At 41.4% G+C, this 22,111-nt stretch overlaps 1 protein-coding gene across 1 annotated transcript; it reads left to right on the forward strand.

Moving 5' to 3' along the window:
- The first annotated feature begins 1,312 nt into the window (after nucleotides 1–1,312).
- On the forward strand, nucleotides 1,313–19,558 carry NOC3L (NOC3 like DNA replication regulator). The gene is made up of 21 exons (XM_083740880.1): nucleotides 1,313–1,463; nucleotides 2,223–2,430; nucleotides 4,742–4,859; nucleotides 5,645–5,802; nucleotides 5,902–5,961; nucleotides 6,631–6,758; nucleotides 7,835–7,996; nucleotides 8,345–8,438; nucleotides 8,810–8,985; nucleotides 9,158–9,286; nucleotides 9,567–9,698; nucleotides 12,038–12,118; nucleotides 12,684–12,784; nucleotides 13,370–13,442; nucleotides 13,518–13,581; nucleotides 14,143–14,214; nucleotides 14,494–14,675; nucleotides 16,309–16,437; nucleotides 17,015–17,112; nucleotides 18,290–18,374; nucleotides 18,474–19,558. Exons 1-21 carry the CDS (start codon nucleotides 1,455–1,457, stop codon nucleotides 18,603–18,605), a joined length of 2,391 nt encoding a protein of 796 aa, XP_083597006.1. The 5' UTR covers nucleotides 1,313–1,454; the 3' UTR covers nucleotides 18,606–19,558.
- The last annotated feature ends 2,553 nt before the right edge of the window (nucleotides 19,559–22,111 follow it).

The following is a 22,111-nucleotide window of genomic DNA, read 5'->3' on the forward strand; positions in this document are numbered from 1 at the left end:
CTAGATTAGACAACACTACTATCTCCTAAAATAAACTTTGCTTTGTTCCTTGGTAATGTGCACCTCCACAATCGCAACTGTTTTCTGACCCCTTCAAATGCAGCCACTTTTTTTTTTGGCTGAAAGTATTGATGCTAATAGGACGCGGGTGGCGCTGTGGGTTAAACAGAGCCTAGGGCTTGCCGATCAGAAGGTCAATGGTTCGAATCCCCGTGACGGGGTGAGCTCCCGTTGCTCAGTCTCAGCTCCTGCCAACCTAGCAGTTCAAAAGCACATCAAAGTGCAAGTAGATAAATAGGTACCGCTCCAGCGGGAAGGTAAACAGCGTTTTCGTGCGCTGCTCTGGTTCGCCAGAAGCGGCTTAGTCATGTTGGCCACATGACCTGGAAGCTGTACGCCGGCTCCCTCGGCCAGTAAAGCGAGATGAGCGCCGCAACCCCAGAGTTGTCTGCAACTGGACCTAATGGTCAGGGGTCCCTTTACCTTTACCTTTATTGGTGCTAGTCTCCTCATCCCATTTCTTGGCAGGTGGGGGAAGCTGTTTCTGTTTAAGAGGCACAAAAATGAAGCCCGCCACGATTTGAGAATGCTTGATAGTGGACAATCTCTGATAGGGTAGGAGGCATTAAACCTCATCTCTTCCTAACCTTTTTTTGTTTTGTTTAGGCATCCTAAAGCCTGTCCCCACAAAACCAAAGCCTTGGCGGGGCGGGGGGGGGGAGGCAGGTACATCTCGATGATGCCGACCTTTCCTCAGTCATGTTGCCGTTTTGATTAAGTGGGGGAACCAGTCATGGGTGTAGCCAGGATTTATATTTGGGGCGGGGGGGCAAGGCACCCCACCTGTCATCACCCTCAGTCTGGCTCTTGTCTAGCAGATTCAGAATGAAATGTCTTGACAACAGTTGTTCTAAATTTCTTTTGACCCCAGGAAAAAAATCTGTCCAAATCTTTCTACAATTTCTACTTAAGTATTTTTTATTTATTTACTTGATGGGGGAGTGTGTGTGTGTGGAGCTGCCTCCCCCCCCCCCCACACCCAGGGAACCAGCGATGGTCCACGCATGGGAATTGAGCAAAAAAAACCCAGAAAGCTCTTCCTGGTCTCATTTTATGTCTCTTCTTCCCTCTGCGACTATATATTCTGGGACCGAGCCCCATTTCAGCCTAACCCACCCCTTTGTGCGCCCACCAAAGCGCTCCTGTGGGCTCATAAAAAACCCTGAGAAAGTGAGAGTCGTCGCTGCCCCGCGCTGGGCTTGCAGGGAGAGATGCCTTTTGCCTTCCTTCTCCTCTCCGACAGAGGTCGCTGTGGGGAATCAGGAGCCGCCTGACCTGATGACTTTTCCGGCCTCTCACTGCCCAGAGAGAGCCACTTCCGGCGCCTCGCGTGGCTGAGGCGTGTCGGTTTGCTCCGAAGCCGAGCGTGTTCGCCTTGCTTGCTTTCCGCTGCCATGAAGCCGGTGAGAGAGGGAGGGAGAACTGGGGTGGGGGTTGAGATTTGGGGGGCGGGCGGCTGTTTTGGCTGTGGGGGGAGGAAGCCTCGGGATACCCTGACGGGGTTGCTGGTCGGCGCTTGGGCTGCAGGAGGTGGAGCGGAGGGATAAATGGCGAGGCGCCGCGGGAGCGGCTCGTTCAGGTGGGCTTGGCGGAGGGAGCGCGGCAGGTAACAGCCTCGTCGTTAACAGCGACGTTAACCCCCCCCCTCTCCACCTCACATGTTGTTGGACTACAACTCCCGTCATCCCTCCCTGCTGGCTGACGCTGGCAGGGAATGATGGGAGTTGTAGTCCAGCACCCTATTGGTGTGCAGAGTGGCTCCTCTGGGGTGCGCGTGTGATTTGGAAACTGGAATTTTCAGCGATAGCGTTTATCCCCCCCCCCCCATTTACAAATCGTCTTGCATAATTTGGCTTTTCACTCTAGGGTTCCTTAGCCTTTATTTCTATATTCCTCTTAATCCAAATCAATCAATTGCGTTCTTAAAAGTAGATATTGCGCCTTAATCAAACTCATTCCTACTAGCGTGTCTTCCGTCTATCCCAATTCTTCTTTCCCGTGTGATGTTAGCTTAATATTTCCATCTCAAGCATTTTGAAAACCTTCGCCGTCATTTATGCTGCTGCTGCTGCTTAAATGTTATAGGGCTTAAGTTAAAAAGGTCTTAGGAATATTGTGGATAGATGTGTAAGGTCAACTAACTCAGCCCTTATCGCCTCCAGAGAAAAAGCAAAAAACGGGTTCCCAGCTTCCGCAAGCTGTTGAAAACAAGTAAAATAAAACTTGACAACAAGTTAAAAAACAAACAGTTTAAGCAGCAGAGTACTGCCAAGAAATACCGAAAAGAACAAAGGAAGCTCAGACAAGCTGTCAAAGATGCTGTATCCAAGAAGCCAATGCCTTTGGAGGATAACAAGAAAAAACATCCAGGTGAGACTGGTGTGTGTGTGTGTGTGTGTGTGTGTGTGGTGTGGACATAATAGTAATAGGCTTCTATGGTACCCAGAGGTTTTCACTATGGCACGGAATATGAGGTCCCCTTTTAGACTGTGACCCTTCATGTGATCGAAGAGCTTTTCATATTGTAAAATGTTATGCATATGTCAAATCAGGCAGTTCGCATGTGAGCAATACAGGTTATTGAAGTAAACCTTGGCAGTTAATAGGCTGGATGCAGCCTACAGCAGTTGCACCATCTTTCGGTGTTCCCTACCCCACTAGAGCATTTTCTCATAATGTTTTGATTTTGATAACTAATTCTAGGGACTGATTATATTTTTGAGCAGTGATTCTCAAAATGAAGCTGCCTTACCCATAGAATAAATGTAAGTAACAGGGATTCTGGTACAACAGGTCATCCATTGCATCTGAAAAAAATGGGCTTGAGTCCACAAAAGCTTGGGCCATAAGAAGGTTGGAATTCTATACTAACTTACATTGGAAGTCAATCCATTGGGACTTAATTTTAATACACATGTATAGGATTGTGCTTTAATGCAGTGTTTCCCAACCTTGTGCCTCCAGATGTTTTTGGCCTACAACTCCCATCATCCCTGACCACTGGTCTTGCTAGCTAGGGATGATGGGAGTTGTAGGCCAAAAACATCTGGAGGCACAAGGTTGGGAAACACTGCTTTAATGTATATATTTTTATTTAGTGCATAATTCTGTTTCCACCTGGACAGCTGGGTACCTCTGGGTAACCTACAAATAGAGCATGATGGGAACTAGCTCTTCTCTGGGTTGTTGCTGTTTTTTAGCCTCCAGTATTTGGCATTTCAAGGTATTATGACTAGTAGTCGTTTAATTCTACCCAAATTTCTAGCCCATCCAATTCAAAAGGCCTGTGGTAGATAACAGCACTTATGAGTAATGTTTTGAATTATTCATTTAAAAGTTGGGGTCATCACATTAGTGGTTAAAGGTAAGTATAGTCTTCATATAGTTTTTTTCAAGGCAATCCATTTTTAGTGCAACAAAATTTAGTGAGGAGAGAGACTCCATCAGGCAAGGCCTCTTTCCACCTGCTTGCCCCACCCCCTAGCCCTAGGTTTCTTCATAAGGAAGCTGTGCTTGGAGGAAGAACAGTGAGGGGAGAGACTTCGTCAGGCAAGGCCTCCTTCCACCTGCCTTGCCCCACCCTCTACTCTCTGCTTCTCAAGTTGTATTGTATTATTTTATGTACTGTGGCTTGCCATTGTTTTATTGATTATAGTTTAGAAATTATTTATTGCAACTGTTGAGTGGATTTCTTTTTAACTTTTATATGTTGATATTATTATTTTGTATAATTCTAATAATTGTTGAATGCTACTTTTTGATGTAGGTTGCTTATTTTAAAGTTTTGTTTTATTACGTTTTTGTATTGCATTAGATTGTTATAAGTTGTACATTTTTTGTTTCTTCAGCTTGGAAACCACCTTGAGTATTTTAAAATAGAAAGACGGTATACAAATAAAAAAAGATGATGATAATTGAGAATTGCTCAGTTAATTGTATGAAATCCAGATGTCTTTACTCAAGGAGTGCTTCTCTTTCAGCGACTGAATACTTTTCCAGTATTCAAACTGCAAAATATTGTTGCTTTGGGAATGTGGAAATGCTATGTGGAGTGAAGTAGTATTTCAGTGGATAGTGTCCTTGATGATACAGAACTGAAATGCCCACATTGTCTTTGGATTAAGTGATCACTCAGGAGCTAAGCAATGATGTAATGCCAAATCTCAAAGCAAAGGTTAATGCCAAATCAATCTTTGGCATTCTGTGAGTGAACATTGAGATCATGCTCTCTCTTGAACATGGCCATTCCCTCCCAGGCTCTGGTCCAGGTTTGAGGCAAACCATAGCTTGCAGGTTGTCTGAACAGCTGAAGTATAGTTTACCTGGAAGCTATGATTAGAAACCAACATTTTACCAGGCACACATGAGCTCTACAGAGAGCAATATACAGGTAGAAAAATACAGTTGGATTCTACATACAGGGTGAGTCCTTTAAAAGAGGCCCCGTGGATACAGAGTACAGTACACATGTTCCACAGGGCCTCTTTTAAAAGACTCACCCTGTACAAAGGTAACTGTTTACTCACAAGTGTTCTTTTATATTCTCCCTCGTTAAACTAATGTGCCGCAGTTGTGCCCCTCATTCAAGAAAATCAAAGTAAAAGGTATTTCCATCTGCCTTTTGTGGTGTGCATCTCTCTCAGTGCCTCTGAAGTTATTCTGATTTTATTTGCCTTGGCAGAAAGGGAAGAAGAAGAAGAGGAAGCTCTTCCTCTGGATATGATGGATGAAGATGATATGAAATTAATGGAGGAACTTGCTCAAAGGGCATCTTTTATTACACGAGATCTTTCTTCCAAGTAGGTGTTTGCAAAGTAGGGAATAGCGGACATTGCAGCACTTTTGTTGTCTATTTGTTCGTTGAGAGTTTATTCAGCGTATGTTGAATCTAAATTTGCCCCTCAGTGTCAGACCTTTAATACAAAAGGCCTTTTTCCTGCATGACTAACTCTTCTCTGCTTGTTTTACTATTCCAAGCAATATCAACTTCTCTGTGTAATAAGAGTGAGTTTGTTTGTTTGTTTGTTTGTTTGTTTGTTTGTTTTGTTTGTTTTGAAGTCAGAAGTATGTGGTCAAGTGTTGCAGAGAATGAGTTCACAGATTCCATATGGAAGGGAGGAAGGGACAAAGGCAGAAGTTTGATGGTACATTCACAATAGCATGGGTAGTTTGCAGAAGAATTCCATTGCACTTTAAAGTTCAGGGCATCTGTGACATTAATGGAATCACAAACCCCACAGGTTAAGCACCTGCTGTAGTTATACTTGCTGTGAAAAGAATCTCTGCTTGGCATTAGCTTGGGCTAGCTGTTTGTAGAAAATGTAATGTAATGGAAGCACTTAATAAGGGTCTGGATAGTGACAATTTCATTTGTCCCCATTGGTAAACCCCATTTGGAAAAGCCTTCAATGGCAGATAGTTTGACCAGTTTAATCTTTTTTAAAAGTCTAAGTGGCATCATAGAGAAAATTATATGTGTTTTCAGTGTAATCATTCCTTTGTAGTTCTGTTTGTGAAAATAGTATATTTAAATGTAAGTTATAAGTTATCCATATGAGAGCCTGACAAGTCTTTCACTTTATAGTGAACCTGTTCATGCCAAGAAACGTAAGAATGAGAGTGTGATTGAGAAATATGAGAAGAAGCCAAGGCGCATGCAGACTGAGCCTGAAAAAGAACTTATTCATCTGCTTCCCATCAAAGACAAACGTGGAATTATTCCACAGACCATGGAAAAGCCAGGTGAGGCACAATCAAGATTGCCAGGCAAGCTGTCAGTTTGATTTAAGAACTGGATCATTCGCAATGCTGAATTTTTAAAGAGCTTGCTCTTTCTTGTAGTTAAAGAGGAAGAGGAAGAGGAAGAGAAGGATGAAATAGAAGAAATGGAAGAGGCACAAGGTATTTAAGACTTTTTTAAAAAAAAGATTTTGTACAGATTAAATATTAATGGACATTCAAATGGTGTTACTGTTCTTGAAGCATATTAGTGTAAATTACTTCATTGGTTCAGAGAACATTTTGTGGTTTGTCCTCATTGCTGAGTTACTGGATAGATCAAGTAAAATAAGTATAATACTGCCAAAGAAATGAATTGCTTTTAAAGTGTTTCCAGATGTTGCGTTTACGGAGTCAACCTAAATTGAATAGAAACCTGACTAGGGTAGCTCACAAAGGAGAATGGAAACCTAAACTATTATTTGAAAGTCTTGGCTGAATACAACTGATTGCCACCCCCTGAAAAACTCAACCAACTCCTAAAAGGTCTGTTTACCTGAATAAAGGTTTGAGCAGGGGCTGATGAGAATGCCAGCAGAAGTTTCCAGTCTCCATTTCAAATGTTCAACCTTTCCAGCTGTGGTGTGGAGGCACACACGTGCACACGTACGCTCTAAGACAGGCTTCCTCAACCTCGGCCCTCCAAATGTTTTTTGGCCTACAACTCCCATGATCCCTAGCTAGCAGGACCACTGGTGAGGGATGATGGGAATTGTAGTCTCAAAACATCTGGAGGGCCAAGGTTAGGGAAGCCTGCTCTAAGACATGAACAGCGTTTTTCTTTATCACCAGCTCTTGAAGAACCATTACCTGTTCTCACTGCTGAAGAACTGCTAGTTCATAGGAAAAAGAAGCTACAAGAGAAAAAGATGCACATAGCTGCCTTAGCATCTGCCATCTTGTCTGACCCAGAAAATAATGTAAGTAACATTTCAGTTGAGTTGAAACTGGCCATGCTATAAAAAAGTAAGAGAATGATTTTTACATGCCAAAGATTCAGATGCATCATATTTAGTGTGGAAACAAATGTTGGCTTTTAATGGCTTGGCACAGTGAGGTCTCACGGGTTATGTGCTGTTGTTCATGCTCTCATCTCACAGATTTTGTGTGATTGCCTTCTGGATTGGAAGGGATAGTTTCCTTTCCTTTAGGCTCCTTTTACAGTATTTTTCTTGGATGCTGTTGAAACAGTTTTATGCATGGAATTAAATGAATACCATTAACCTTGCTTTTATTTTTTCCTCTCAATGTTTTTGCCATCCTTTTGAGAAGTTGTTCCCTAAAAGCAATGTTCTGTAACTGCTTCACAGGCAGTACTTCAATTTAAAAATTTGACTTGTCACACACACACACACAACACAAATCTCTGGGGGGAGATTAAAACTGCTTTCATACCCTGAAGTGAAACAGTTGGCAGTGTGAAACTGCAAACTGAAAGGCTTAGAGAGACAGGAAGAGCCCGTGGATTCCAGGTATTTTCCATTTGAAATGTAGCCGCTGTGATTACTGCTTTTGTGATTGCTGATGAAAACAAACTGGTCCTTGCCAATTGTGAGACTGTGTCTTTTATTCTTTCCAGGGTACATTGGGAAGTAGACTTGATGTGATCTGGCAGTTTTCATATAGTCTCAGAAGGTGTAGTTGTTTGGTTAAACTAAAACCCCACCACACAAGCTAAAACAAAAATCAGTGGGGGCATGACCTCAGTTTTGGGAAAACCTAGCACCTCCTCACTGATACAAATCCTTTAAAGCTTCCTTTGAAAAATGGGTGATACCACAGAAATTGATGGTATAAAGGTAGAGTGTTACTAAAATATTTTGCACCATATGAATATCTAGAATATGTTGCGATCTTGAATTCTGTGTGTATGTTCTCTGAAGATGGCAGTAGTTGTTGCTCCTCACATTACAATGACAGTATATGCATAAATTTTGTCTGCTTTACCTGTAGTTGCCAATTATATTTCATGGTTATGTCATCCTTGCCTGAACAGATAAAGAAGCTGAAAGAGTTGCGTGCGATGTTAATGGAACAGGATCCCAATGTGGCCGTGATTGTGCGAAAGCTGGTGATGATTTCTCTGATGGAGCTTTTCAAAGATATTACTCCATCTTACAAAATCAGACCTTTAACTGAGAAAGAGAAAAACACAAAGGTGAGGTTGTAGTATGTTTCAGAGTAGCTTAATGTCAAGTTGGGAGAGTAATACAACTTGTTATATTTATGGAGGAAGGAATTAAGAGTTTTTATCTATGAAATTATTTCTTTCCTTAAAAATAGCCCACAGTTTTTAAGCTTAGTTGTTGAAATGTTGGCATTTGGGGTACCAAAAACGAAGAGTACACCTTTCTCGCAAAACTGTTGGGTAACTAATTTTCCCAAATACTTCTTGAAAAGACTTAGATACTGCAGAGGGTGACATCTTCTGAAACTTAAAATGCGTTGCAGTTGTCACACAGATTTATGGCAAGATATTTTACATTGTTTCTTTGTTTATCCACAGGTTAGAAAAGAAACTCAGAAATTAAGAGAATTTGAAGAAGGCATTGTCAGCCAGTACAAGTTTTATTTAGAAAATCTGGAGCAATCTGTGAAAGGTACAGCAGGCAGGGTGTATAGCTGAGGATGGGGATATGCTCTTAAATGTTAAGCGCTAAAATTGTTTTGTTGTTGGAAATAAGCAGCTATTGGTAGTATCCCTAATACAAAGCATGGAGAAGATCCCCGTTTTAAACCCTAGAATCTCAACTCTTGATCCTGAGTTGCAGGGCTAGGAAAGTGTTTTTCCTAGTATTTTTTTTTTTTAAAGGCTATGGCGTTGTGTTTGTGTTTTCATTCTAAGCCCTATGTGTCATTGTGGCAGGAAATATGCAAGTAATATATTTTTTCCCCTACCTGGAAATAATAGTAGTAATTTCAGAAGCTGGGATGGCAAAATACTCAGGCTTTTATGCAATATTTCACTTAGATTGGAAGCAAAGGAAGCTGAAGAAAAGCAATGTGATTTCACTAAAAGCATATAAAGGCCTTGCAGAGATTGCTGTGAAGTGCTTGTGTGAGCTGTTGGTGGCCCTGCCTCACTTCAACTTCCACAATAATATTATTGTACTCATCGTGCCACTCATGAACGATGCTTCAAAACAGGTAGGCATACCCCATAGTCATGACAGCAGCGGTTACTAGTATATTGAAAGATTGCATGTCATTTCACTTTCTGGAAGGGTAAAAATCTTTGTTCATGGCATTTTACATTTTTTCATCCAGAAAGCAGTGCTGGTTGAACAAACACTGATAATTGAAACTTCCAACTTTCCAGATTTCTGAAATGTGCTGTGGTGCAGTAAAGACCCTCTTCAAGCAGGATAAACTTGGCTATGCATCACTTGGTGTGGTGAAGGTGATTTCTGGCCTTGTGAAAAGCAGGAATTATGATGTTAGACCTGAGGTAAGTTCCTTCCTTCCTTCCTCTCCAGTGTGGAGCAATAGTTAAAAATGGACTTTAAATATTTACTATCCTTGTTGAAGTACTATGGCATATCACAAACAAAAACCACACCAATTGTCTCCCGAACCTTACTCTTTCCATTCTTCATGAGTTGTTGGCAAGGATGGCATCTATGCACATGTATATAAAAGAGAAAGAAATGGTCTCAGGCAGTTTTATGTTTTGTAAGATCTGTGCTTTTAATGAATTTGAGAAATAATTGTTACTGGATTATCTTTAGGTGCTAATGACACTAATTCACCTAAGAATTAAGGAAGTAGAAGTGAAAAAAGATGCAGAAGACATCACGCCAAAGAAGAGGTTCATGTCTTATCAAGAGAAACGGAAAAATCTGTCAAGGATGCAAAGAAAGGTACTTCTTATCCTGTAGTGTACACGTATAATTTGAATTTCATTAGAAAATGGAACAGTTTCTGGCTTGTATCCAAATAACTAACCAGTGAGTTCCATTGTCCAAGGATATTTTGAAACAACACCTCCTCATGACATCCTCCTTTTGAAACTATATTATGATTTGGCGAGGAAGCGACTGCTGTTTGAGAGAAAGTGTAAATAAATCTCAGCTGAGCTTGCTGAAATTCTTGGGTGCCCCTAAATTAGCTCTTGGGTTCATGTCTCAGGACTTTCATTTTGTGGCCATGTGAACACTGCAAAACACAGTTCTGCAGATTGTTTCTTACTGGTTATGTATGGGAAGATTTTTTGTTAAAGTGATCCCATCATGCTTTTGCTGCTGAGAGGCTTTTAGTACAGCTGAAAATAGTCCCACCCCTGTTTCTCATGTTGCTTTAAACATCATGGTCAGTTCACATATAATCAAAATCATGGTTTAGGGCTACATGGGCAAACCTCCATGAGACAGAGCAAAGCATTGGGCTCGTGTACACACCTCACTTTTCCCCACATATCTGGGATAATGGTTTCGGTTGTGTTTTTCTCAGTCTCTACTTAGCACTGTGTATAAATAGCTGTCAACATTTTCCTTTTTTTAAGGGAAATTCCCTTATTCCGAATAGGATTCCTCGCAAGAAAAGGAAAAAGTTGACAGCTATGGGTTAGGTGCTAAACAAGCCAGCTTCTTTAGGAACTACCGTATTTTTCGCCCTATAGGACGCACCGGCCCATAGGACGCACCTAGTTTTCAGGGGGGGGGAAATCAAGGAAAAAAATATGATTTCCCCCCCGCAGCTCTGGGAGCAGCGGACAGGCTGCACGCAGCCTGTGCGCTACTCCAAGACCTTCTTCCTGCTTTTGTGGGAGGTGGCGGAATTCCCCCACCTCCCGCAAAAGCCCACAGGAGCCGCGCGTGACTCCTGCGGGCTTTTCGACCAGGAGAGAGAAGGGACTGAAACGGCCAGTCAGTCCCTTCTCCCTCCTTGGGGAAAAGCCCCCAAGAGCGGCACGCTCTTTAAAGGCTGCACGGCTCTTGCCGGCTTTTCTGCGAGGTGGGGGAATTCCCTCACCTCCCGTAAAAGCCAGCAAAGCCTCGCAGCGCCTTTAAAGAGCGCCCGGCTTTTGCCGGCTTTTGTGGGAGGTGGGGGAATTCCCCCATCTCCCGCAAAAGCCCACAGGAGGGAGAAGGGACGGACTCCGCCAGTCTGTCCCTTCTCCCTCCTTGGGGAAAAGCCCCCAAGAGCTGCGCGCTCTTTAAAGGCTGCGCGGCTCTTTCCGGCTTTTCTGCGAGGTGGGGGAATTCCTCCACAAAAGCCCACAGGAGGGAGAAGGGACGGACTCCGCCAATCTGTCCCTTCTCCCTCCTTGGGGAAAAGCCCCCAAGAGCTGCGCGCTCTTTAAAGGCTGCAGGGCTCTTGCCGGCTTTTCTGCGAGGTGGGGGAATTCCCCCACCACCTAGAAAAGCCAGCAAAGCCTCGCAGCCCCTTTAAAGAGCGCCCGGCTTTTGCCTGCTTTTGCGGGAGGTGGGGGAATTCCCCCATCTCCCGCAAAAGCCCACAGGAGGGAGAAGGGACGGACTCCGCCAGTGCGTCCCTTCTCCCTCCTTGGGGAAAAGCCTGCTTTCTATCACCGCCAGCCTCCAAGCTGGGTTGGAGAGTAGCAGGAAGGCTTCGCGCGCCTTCCCACTGCCCCCCATCCTCTGGGGCTGGCGATGGGGGAAGCACTGCTTTCCCCACCGCCAGCCTCCAAGCCGGGTTGGAGAGTAGCAGGAAGGCTTCGCGCGCCTTCCCACTGCCCCCCATCCTCTGGGGCTGGCGATGGGGGAAGCGCTGCTTTCCCCCACCACCAGCTTCAAAGAGCAGACTCTCCTGGCTTCAGCAGAAGCAACGCGAAGCCTCTGGAGCGCAGGCTTAGGAGGCTTCGCGTTGCTATCGCTGAAGCCAAGGAGCCTGCATTCGCCCTATAAGACGCACACACATTTCCCCTTCATTTTTGGAGCTGGAAAAGTGCGTCTTATAGGGCGAAAAATACGGTAACAATGGTTTAGAAGTTTTTCAAACATGGCCTGTGTTTCCAATCCAAATTTGCAATTCTGGTTTGGAGAGCAAGCATTTGATGAAAAGCCAATTAGGTTGCCTGTACCAGGAAGAAGTAACTTATCTGACCACTCATAGTCCACAAGAGGAGGAAGGAGCATGCGGCATGTTCCTGATCAGAGACATTACATCTGAACTGACCCAACGACTGCATACTACCAGAATCTTGTGTTTTCTTACAAAAAACCTTTTACATTTTCAGTGGAAAAAAGCAGAAGAGAAACTAGAAAGAGAACTCTTAGAAGCAGAAGCCTCAGAGAGCACAGAGAAAAAACTGAAACTGGTAAGTATATTTTCATGTGTGTGGTGTACTGCTGAGTTTTGTATTATGCACAAGTAAAATAAGACCAGATATTGCCAATTGTAATATTTGTTTCAAATTCTTGCTTTGGTTCTGTGGTTCCTTAGAAATGAGTTTCTAGTCATAAAATGTGGGTGGGCTGTATGCACAGTAAACACAAAGACTGATACTATAAGCATGGATTTATCCCTCATTGTGGTTAATTTTTATTATTAGTAGTTGTTTTTGCTCAGCACAATAGTTGAGGGAGTATAAATAGTGCAATAACAGACTAGGGGTCTGTTTTTTCCTTGCAATTCAATAATTACTGGTTTAGGGCATTATGTATTACAATAGCGGTGTCTATCCATAGCTTTCCCTGCTATGACTCATAATGATGTAAACCAGTAATTAGGAACTGATCTTGCTAGCAATTAAGTAATCCTAGGAAATTTAAAGTGGTTTTTGATTAATGGCTTTCAAATCCAGGCAAGTGTGAACAGAACTTAAATACGGTGAACTCGGAATGTTCCATATGTGTTCATTTGTGGGTGTCTTTTCTCTACAGCACACAGAAACCTTGAATATTGTATTTTTAACTTACTTCCGAATACTGAAAAAAGCACAGAAGTCTCCCCTTTTGCCTGCTGTGTTGGAAGGCCTTGCAAAGTAAGAATTTCAAAGCAATTTTTGAGTGACCATTCTTTATAAAAGTTCCTAACAAGGCACATTATATCAACATAAAAACTTTCATTGAAAAGGTTTTACTGGAGTAGGCTCATTGCAATTAATGGAGCTAAATTAATCATGTCCACTAATTTCAGTGGGCCTGGGTAGAACTTAGTTAAATGCAACCCAGTGCTTAAATTTGTTTAAACACTTCGCTTAAAATTACTCAGAAAAATTAAATAAAAATCAGGGTAGAAGAAAGTCGGAAGAATAAAAGCAATTGAAATTCAATGCAGTTCTAAAATAACATTGCTAAAAAGTTTGGTATGCATTTCATCTGTTTCATGCTTTGCTTGTATAGCATCCTGTTTTGTTTTCAAAATGATAGCTGGCAGATGGAGGAATGCTGTTGTTTTTTGGATTACAAGTAGTGTGTGATTAATGAACATATTGCAAAAGAGAAGACTACTTAAGAATGTTGCTTAAGATAGTTGCACTATAAAACAAACTATAATTGCAATGACATGCTTTGAGTTTGACAGATAAATCTTCTGTAAATTCACAAATCTAACTCCTTGATTTTAGGTTCGCCCACCTCATAAATTTGGAATTTTTTGATGACCTTTTGCTTGTTCTACATTCTCTTATGGTCTCAGGGGTAAGTTTATCCTTTGTCTAAAGATATATAAGACTTTTGGTCTATATCTTTCTGATGCATTTCCTTTATTTTCAGGTGTTAAGCCACAGAGAGAGTCTGCACTGTATTCTTTCTGCTTTCCACATTTTGTCTGGTCAAGGTACAGTTTAATTTTCATATTGCATTTCTTTTGTGATTAGCCTGAATGGGACCATTGCTAGGTTTGTCTGATGGGCTTGAGTGGTCAAAGATTTAACAAAAAGTTCCATCCAAGGAAATGTGATAGACTTTGAGGAAGGACTAGAGAGACAGCGAGAAGACACTTTTTGTTTTTGCTCTGAACCAGGATCAATGTTGCCTGTTTGTTTTAAGGAATCTGAATTTTTCCAGTTGACTTTGCTTGTATATTTGTAACTAAAGGAATATATTGCACAGGTTCAACCAGTCTCCAGCATGCACTTAGCTCCAGAGGAAACTAAACCCCACAGCAGTGTTTTTCAAACTTGGGTCTCCAGCTGTTGTTGGACTACAACTCCCATCATCCCTAGCTAGCAGGACCAGTGATCAGGGATGATGTGAGTTATAGTGCAACAACAGCTGGAGACCCAGGTTTGAAAAACACTGCTCTGAAGTATTCCCTTTGAACGTCTCGCCATTTGAGGAAGTAAGTTGTTTTACGGTTACAGCAACAAACCTACTTAACTGGAATTATTTTGGATAGGTGATGTCCTTAACATTGACCCTTTGAAGTTCTACACACACCTTTACAAGATACTACTTAAACTACATGCAGGTAACTCCTTATCTCAATGGTTTCATGATAACAAAGCTCAAGTACTGTCTTTTATATACTTCTATGGTAGATAGAGTGAAACTGTATGACTTGGTATTTTCTCTACAGAAATAACCCATCAGTGGGTTTCAGCAGTGTTTCTTTCTTTGCTAAATAGCTGGTGTAATTGTTAATTGGTGAATCTTGAATAAATTAAAAATAGAATCGGGAAATAGCGGGTGCCTTCAATCTCTCTGGCGTTCTTTTGGATATATGTTCAACCACACGTGTTGTTTTAAGGTGCTACAAATGAAGATGTGGCGATAGTGCTGCAGTGCCTGGATGTGATGCTCACCAAACGTAGGAAGCAGGTGTCCCAGCAGAGAGCTCTTGCTTTCATAAAGCGCCTCTCCACAGTAGCCCTCCATCTCCTTCCAGACTCCTGCATTGGTATCTTGGCAACCAACAGAACATTAATGCATGTAAGTTCTTAGAAAGATAGCTAATGAGACCCTTTAGCTACTGGGATCTAAAATTGTTGGATGTTTCAAACTCATTCTGTTGAAACTCCTACATCATATTTAAAACATGTCATGCCTTCACAAATCTACACATGTGTGTGCAGACACACACCAGCATAGAGGGTTCCATTTAACTTTTAGCTGTGCCAGGCCAAGTTTTCATTCTTGTCAGTAGAGATGGAGTCATTCCAGCATTCTCCTAGGGCTGCCATATGTCTGGATTTTCCCGGACGTCACTGGAATTTCAAAGGCAGAATTAACATCGGGGGGGGGGGGGGATTTCTGAAAGGCGGTGTTTTTGTTTAAAAAAAAAAAGCCCAACAACTTTTGGATTTTCCAAAAAACAAAACAAAACAAAACACCAATCTCAACAATTTCAGTGGTTTCCTTAAAAAAAACCTCAACAATGTTGTGGTCTTCCTGGTATTTACTTTTTGAAATATGGCAACCCTAATTCTCCAGCTTTCCTGCCTTGTTGTTTCTTCAGTTATTCTTTCTGCTAGGGGCATCAACATCTTAGCTCTTTCAGTGCATTGGATTTAGTTTTTAGAGGGGAAATGCCCACTGGGCCCAAGCTGTCACTCAGAGAATCAGGGTCACCTTTTCACTGGAGTTGGCCTATAACAGTCTGAGGGTGTCTGTTATAGATACCTTGTATAAAGGATAGCTCCAGGGGCTGAAAGCTTGATGACTGGCTGGTTCAGTATGCTGATGGCAGTATTTCAAGAACTTGGGTGGTGAGACTGATTATTGCTTTTCCACTAAGATGCAGGTATTTTAGTTGCTGCAGTTTGAAAAAGGTGTTTGGATTCTGATCTTAAAATGACATAGTTTGGTTGTTAATTGGAATTTCTTACATATTGCACTAAATCATGATTTACCCCCATGTGGCTGAGCAAGAATGAAGCATTGGGCTTGTGCCCCTTCCCTAGCTCTCAAAGAATCTTGACTTTGCATTTCATACAACCCTGGTTTAAAACAAACAGTGGCTAGTTTTCTTAAGAAGCCAAATTCAAACAATGGGCTATTTGAAACCGGCTTTTTTAAACCTAACCATTGCTTTAAGCCAGGGTCTCTAGCACATATGTAATACTTGTTTGAAACTGATACTCAGTTTGGCAGAAGTCCTGCTCCCAGTTGCATTTGATTCGACTGGTGGAGTCTCGTCCATTTAATGCTAAACTGTTGTTTTAGCATTAGGTGAGAAGGCAGCAATTGTATTTGACTTTTGTAGGTTTTTCTTCTTCTTGCGGCCTACCCTGAGGTAGGCTACAAATAAAATGCCCCTTCCAACACAATGAACAAAATGGTCCACATGTGAAATATTCTTAACATATTTTGAAAATTATTACAGCAGACGTGAGTTCTCCAGAGTTGGCTCATTTTGTTTTAAATTAAAGCAGAGACGTTCAACATGATCCATCATGCTATATACATATTCAGATATCTTAAGTTTCTTACATCAGTAGTTATCTTTTCGGGGAGATATAATCTTGTTTTCTGAGGCAAACATGGTAACAACTTTGTAATTATTATTCCATTTCACGTGGGACTCTTTTCTTTTTCCTTTTTCTTTTCTTGGATGGTATTGAAGACTTTCCCAAAGACAGACCTTCTCCTAGACAATGAATCTCAAGGGAGTGGACTTTACCTTCCTGAACTGGATGAACCAGAGTACTGTAATGCTCAGAACACAGCACTGTGGGAACTGCATACTCTGCGGGTGAGTGTCACAGAAGCTAATGTCTTGTTGCCTTATTCTACACAAGTAACTAGGAAGCTCTTTTTCTGTTCAGAATACATTTTTTTAAAGTCAGAATTTGCAGGAATGAATGTTCTTGAGTATTCTAATTCTATTTACAACATTTTTATATTGCAATTAATCAGTTTTCTTCAGTGGCAAATACGATTTTGAACTTCAGTAACCCTTTTCACTCTTTTAATTAGACTGATTAGCTCCATCATTCTGCTTTGCACCTTTCTTCTTCCTACCTCATCTTATTTACTGAGAAAGTAATGAGCAGTGATGCATGCGAACCACCCAGCATCTTCCCATCTTCTCCATTTAATTGATCTCCACTGCTAGGTGCTTTAACTCTCTTCTTGGAAAAGGCTTAAGATTACCCTGTCATAATTGTCTTGCATCTCATGGGATGTTTAACCAATCGAGCTTTTGTTCCTAAAGCTGAGAGAATACAATTTTGATGATAACCTTTTGTTCAAATAGTCAAATGCATTACATTAATATAGAAAAATTTACATTCCCAATTTCTCATCAATGCTCTCTCCCTAACCCCCAGAGACATTATCACCCAGTCGTTCAGAAATTTGCAGCTCACCTTGTGGCTGGTGCCCCAGCAGAAGGATCAGAATCTCTTGGGCATGAATTTAGTCGGAGGTGAGAGAAATGTGTTTGCTTTGAAAAAAAAGTGTGCATAGATTCAAAAGCACAATTTAGGAGCCAGGCTTTCAGTGTGGTGGTCCCTCCTCCTTAGAGCTCCCTCCCATAATGTGTCACACAGGCACTGTCTATTATCTTTTTGATGCCTGCTGAAGACCTTCCTTTTCCCACAAACCTAGTTTTGTATTGGTCTGTATCCGTATAGAACCTGAAATGGTTTTTATCGTTATATTGCTTTGGAATGCTTCACGGGAAGCAATTCATAAATTATATGAATGACGTTTAGCAAAGAAAACCCTGCAGTCTTTTCTGATATAGAACCAGAGACTCAGCAGCTTACGTATGTATACAGGGATGGGGAAATTTTTGACCTGGTGGGCCAGATCTTTATCTCCACCTCACACCCTGTGGGCCAACTTTGACAGTGGGAAGCGCTAGCTACCCATCAGTTGTCTGAGGTCATGATGATGAGGTCATGGCTGATAGGTCTTGCCAGAGTTGAGCCGTGGGGTGAGCATGCAGCAGGATTGAAATCTTTGCTCCCCAGCTGAGGAGTGGAAGCTGCAATCCTTCTCCCTGGAGGGATCTGATTTTCCCTCTGACAAAGATGGGACAAGATCTATTACCTTTTTCTCTCTGTGCTCAGTCAGGTGCTCATGGGGTGTGCACAATAGCTCTTACCCCAGCAACTGGCATTCAGTGGCCAGTTGCCCCTGAACCTGGAAGCAGTACTTAGCTACCATGGCTAATTGTCATGGTAGATGGATCCAGTTACTGAGTTCTTTTTATGAGTGGAAAGTACATTACTACTGTTTAATATTAGCTTCAACGTGAATTAAAGGAGCAGATTTTTAAAAAATGTAGCTGTGTAATGTTCACTTTCAAACTTTTTATACAATAATCCTGGATTCCAGTATCGATGATAGGAAAGGAGGGAAATGTCTGCATGCAGAAGACTTCAGTCTTGCTCCATTATTCTGTTCAGTGTTTTTTTTGTGTTCATTTCTTTGTTTGCCTCAATTTTTGACATATTTAAAAGGTGCTTTGCAGGGCTGTTCAACTCTCCAAAGAAATACTAAAATTTAGGGTCTTTGGTTTTTCCCCAGTCTTGCTTTAGGACACAATATATATTTTTGCAAATAGTATATTAAAATGAAACCTGTATCCATCATAGGTTGCCTACAGAACTTTTTGAGGCCTACAGTATGAAAGGAATGACTTTTAATCCTCGTGTTGCGTCAGTGGCACCCAGGAAAAAGGTACCGCCTTGCACCATTCTCTTCTTAAATCACACACAATGATTGATAATGCAACATTTTTATTTTACTTCGTAAAACTGTAACACTTGTTCATTTCAGGGTAAATTTTCACAAGAGGCATCATTTCTGAATGAAGACTTGAATGAATTGTTTAAGGTTTATTTTGGAAGGCCAGTTCCACAAGGAGCCCTCGATTTCACGAAACACTTAAAGGGATTGCCAGTTTCCTAAGTATATTACAAACCATTGCGATCTATTTAAAGGAACTAAATACATGAAAGAAATACTGACCTGGTCTACAAATAATTTAAATAAAGTGGGTCTTTTTATTATGGATGCTGGATTTCCAGGAATGAAAAAGCAATTAATGAACAGCACTGTACTTTGGAATCTTAGGACCACTGATTCCATATTTATTGCTGTAGTTATTATGGTTTGTAAGCTTTGAGTTTATGTATAATATTGTACAATATTTTCATTGGAAATGGATGATTTTTCTAAAATGACATGAATTTGAATTGATTCTAGAAAACTATTTTAATTGTATCAATATATAAACCTTTTTTTAAAAGAAAATAAGATTTCAGGCCAATCGTTCTGTTGTTATCTCACCTACCTATGATATAAACGATAAGCAGGTATTGAAAAACAGTGGTGCGTGGATATCCACTCCCACAGAGCACAATCCCACCGTTTTATGTTTATTTTTTAATTTAATGTCTCTATTAAATGGGCTATGAGATAGTGACTGCAATTAACATTTAGCCCCTCTCCCCCTACATTGAGATTCCCCACACCACAATAGTTTGTACAGATATAAGGTTACTCTTCCTGTATTGGGCCTAGTATCACAAAAGCAAATGGGGATTCATCATAGCATCTACCAAAAATTTCTGTGCATGGCCTAAGTGCCCAACCAGACATTATAAACAACTGCCCTGATGCTTTTTTTTCTTTTTAAATGACATGTGGGCTAAATGTTAAGTGGGGAAGTCGTGGGACAAGGAAGGCTGCTTAACTGTTTTCCGTCAGCTATTTTCCTGCTTCAAATCTCCCTCCCTACTCCTGCTGATGGAAAAAACCCAACTTTTTAGCAGGGAAACATTTTCTGTAATATTGCCATTTCTTCCTTTACATTTTGTGTCCCGAGGCTGCTTCCCACTGAAAAATAAAAATTGCACCCAGCTAGGTGTAATGTGTAGTTTTGCCCTAAATTGTAGACCAAGTTAGTATTTTCCTGCTGCAGTGTGAACACAGTGCATCTATTTCAAGCATCAAAAGGAGTAGTGAGAGATGGATAAGGTACGTAAGCATTTTGTTCTGCACATCCTCTTTCTCTCTTCCTACTAAGAGGTTGGTATTGCTTTATGAACTAATCTTCATTTTCTTTCTAGTTGTTGACCTGCATAAGAGCAATGAGCAAGTAAGCATTCTGCCCTCCTTATTTGCTAGTGGTGAAATGTGCAGATAACTGGAAATATATTGCTATTCAGTACAAATGTTTTATGGTTGCACTGTATTGTAGCTGAAAGAAGTTTGACAACTTTTGGCTCTTCATTTGTTATATTGGTGATCTAGGTCTCAATTTGAGTGTCAGCCTGCAATCCTAGACTGCACACTTACCTGAGAGCAACCTCTATTGAACTTTCTGGGGCTTACATCCAAGTAGACATAGTGCAGTCTCATCATTTGGGAAATGCAGGTAGGTCACCTCTGTTTCATCCACACTCCCTTCAGTACAGCAGATCAGGGATTTAGATTGCTCTGCTTGAATGTAACTATTGAAGGGTCCATGTTTACTAATTGATTGAGACACCTTGTTTAGACGGCAGTACTCTTGTGATAGTAATTCACTGTTGCTGGAGGTGGGAATACTGACAACAACTGCTCCGTATTGGTCACACCCCCCAAAATTGCCACTGTACCACAGACAAGTGGAAGGTGATGGTGGGGAACAAAAATATGATGTACATATAATTCTTGGGTTTTTTTTCTAAACACCTGGGAGCAGATTTTTACATTGGTGGCTGTACTGCTATCCAAGCATTTCTAGATGGGATTTTTGGCTCTAGTTTCCATCATGTTCCTAATAGAAGCACAATGTGTGCAAAAGTAAATAAAAAGTAAAAACAACACTTTTTGAAATTCTCTAGGTAGCCAGAGACTCTTAGTCATCCATAAGGAGTTCTATGATTAAATTTGATTTATTCCACCACCTCCTCTTTAAAGGACCTTATATAACATGTAGCTTCAAATTTAAATGTATGGTACTTACTGTTAAACATCTCACATTGACTGTTTAGGTCTGTCTGCTGTTTTCAGAGGCATGGTTTTTCTGGCAAGCCGTGGCTTTAGAGCTTGTCTAAATGCTATGAACTCAAGTTGGTGTGTAGAAGTCATATGATAGCACTGTGTTCCATTTACTGAGGCTTTTTTTAAAAAAAAATTGTCTTTATTGAAGGATTTTCATAGACAACAAGGGTACATACGGTTCTTTTCTCAGTTCCTAAGAGTCCTTTATATAGGTCAGTTACATTCAGTGTAAGACACTACTGTAATACATATTGTGAGGTTGCGGGGGGGGGGGGAGAATGAATTGGAGGGAGGGAGAGAAGAGGGGAGAATGATCTCGTTCTTTTGCTTAGTGTGTTTTGGCAGTGTGAGAGGTTGCAGAGCCCAGAGCACCAGCTTCCGAGGTGTTAGGTACCATTTATAAAGAGTGGTTTAGACCATTGGGTAGGATGTTGCAACTTAGTCTTTGATTTTGGTGAGGGATTTTGTCGGGTCTTGGAATAGTATTTTGTATATTGTGTATACCATCACCTTGCTGTGTCCCTCTCTTGTCAACAGAAGTTTCTCAAAGGTGGTCAGAGGCCTAGTGGCTGCTGGTTTGATTACTGGGTTATTTAAGACGATGTGTTGTTGGTGATGAGTCAGCCAGAGTATTTGGGTGTCCCCTAGTTTTATCTTATACTTCTTGTGTTGGTATGGGTTTGCGATTGTTGTGGCAGTATAAGCCTTTGGCTTGCCAAGTTTCTGTTTGGGAGCTTTGGGCTGCATGGTAGGTCAGGAGAATTAGTGGGGATGGGGTTTGGACTGTCTACCTGCTTTTTCCTTCTGTGCTTCAAGTGTGAACCTGCTTAGCATTGTGGGAATGGACACACTGTGGTGGGGGTGTTTCTGATTGTGTCTATTGCCATGTGCAGCCATTGTTTCGTTTTGTCCTCTAGGATGTAGGGGGTTATGTGGTGCACTTGGTTGGTGATGTAGTAGAGTTCTATATTAGGAATTTTCCAGCTTCCTGGGGGGTGTAGGAACTTGGAGCTTACTCCTGGCTTTTTCTGTGAGAAGGTAAATGAGTGTTACTGTGGCATTTTTAAAGTGTGGTAATCAAAACGTCATCATTTTCTTGGCTAAGAGATGGATGACCTGCTTACAGCAGGGATGGGAGACAAATGGTACCTGTCCAGGCCTCTTTGCCTGCCTGGAGGGAGGATAGAGATGGCTGGGTTTAGAAACTTGCTCACTGTAGAAACCCAGAAGTCACATTAGTTGTTCTGCCCACCCCCTGGCATGTGGGGACTGATCAACACAATTGCAATCTAGAGTCCTGCCTCCAGAGGGCACTATGTACATACAGCTGTGTTGTTGTTTTTTGCTGTGCCAGTAAGGCATTTATTTTCTGTTTATAACAAATGATTCCCCTACCAAGCCCTATGACTAAACATAAACAAAAC

Source organism: Podarcis gaigeae, assembly GCF_964106915.1.
Source record: "Podarcis gaigeae genome assembly, chromosome: 5".
Lineage (NCBI taxonomy): Eukaryota > Metazoa > Chordata > Lepidosauria > Squamata > Lacertidae > Podarcis > Podarcis gaigeae.

Excerpts from the sequence above, each read along its gene's own strand:
- NOC3L (XM_083740880.1), top strand. Across the intron at positions 13,443-13,517 it reads ATTCTCTTATGGTCTCAGGG|GTGTTAAGCCACAGAGAGAG; the intron begins GTAAGTTTATCC and ends CTTTATTTTCAG. Across the intron at positions 13,582-14,142 it reads CCACATTTTGTCTGGTCAAG|GTGATGTCCTTAACATTGAC; the intron begins GTACAGTTTAAT and ends TATTTTGGATAG.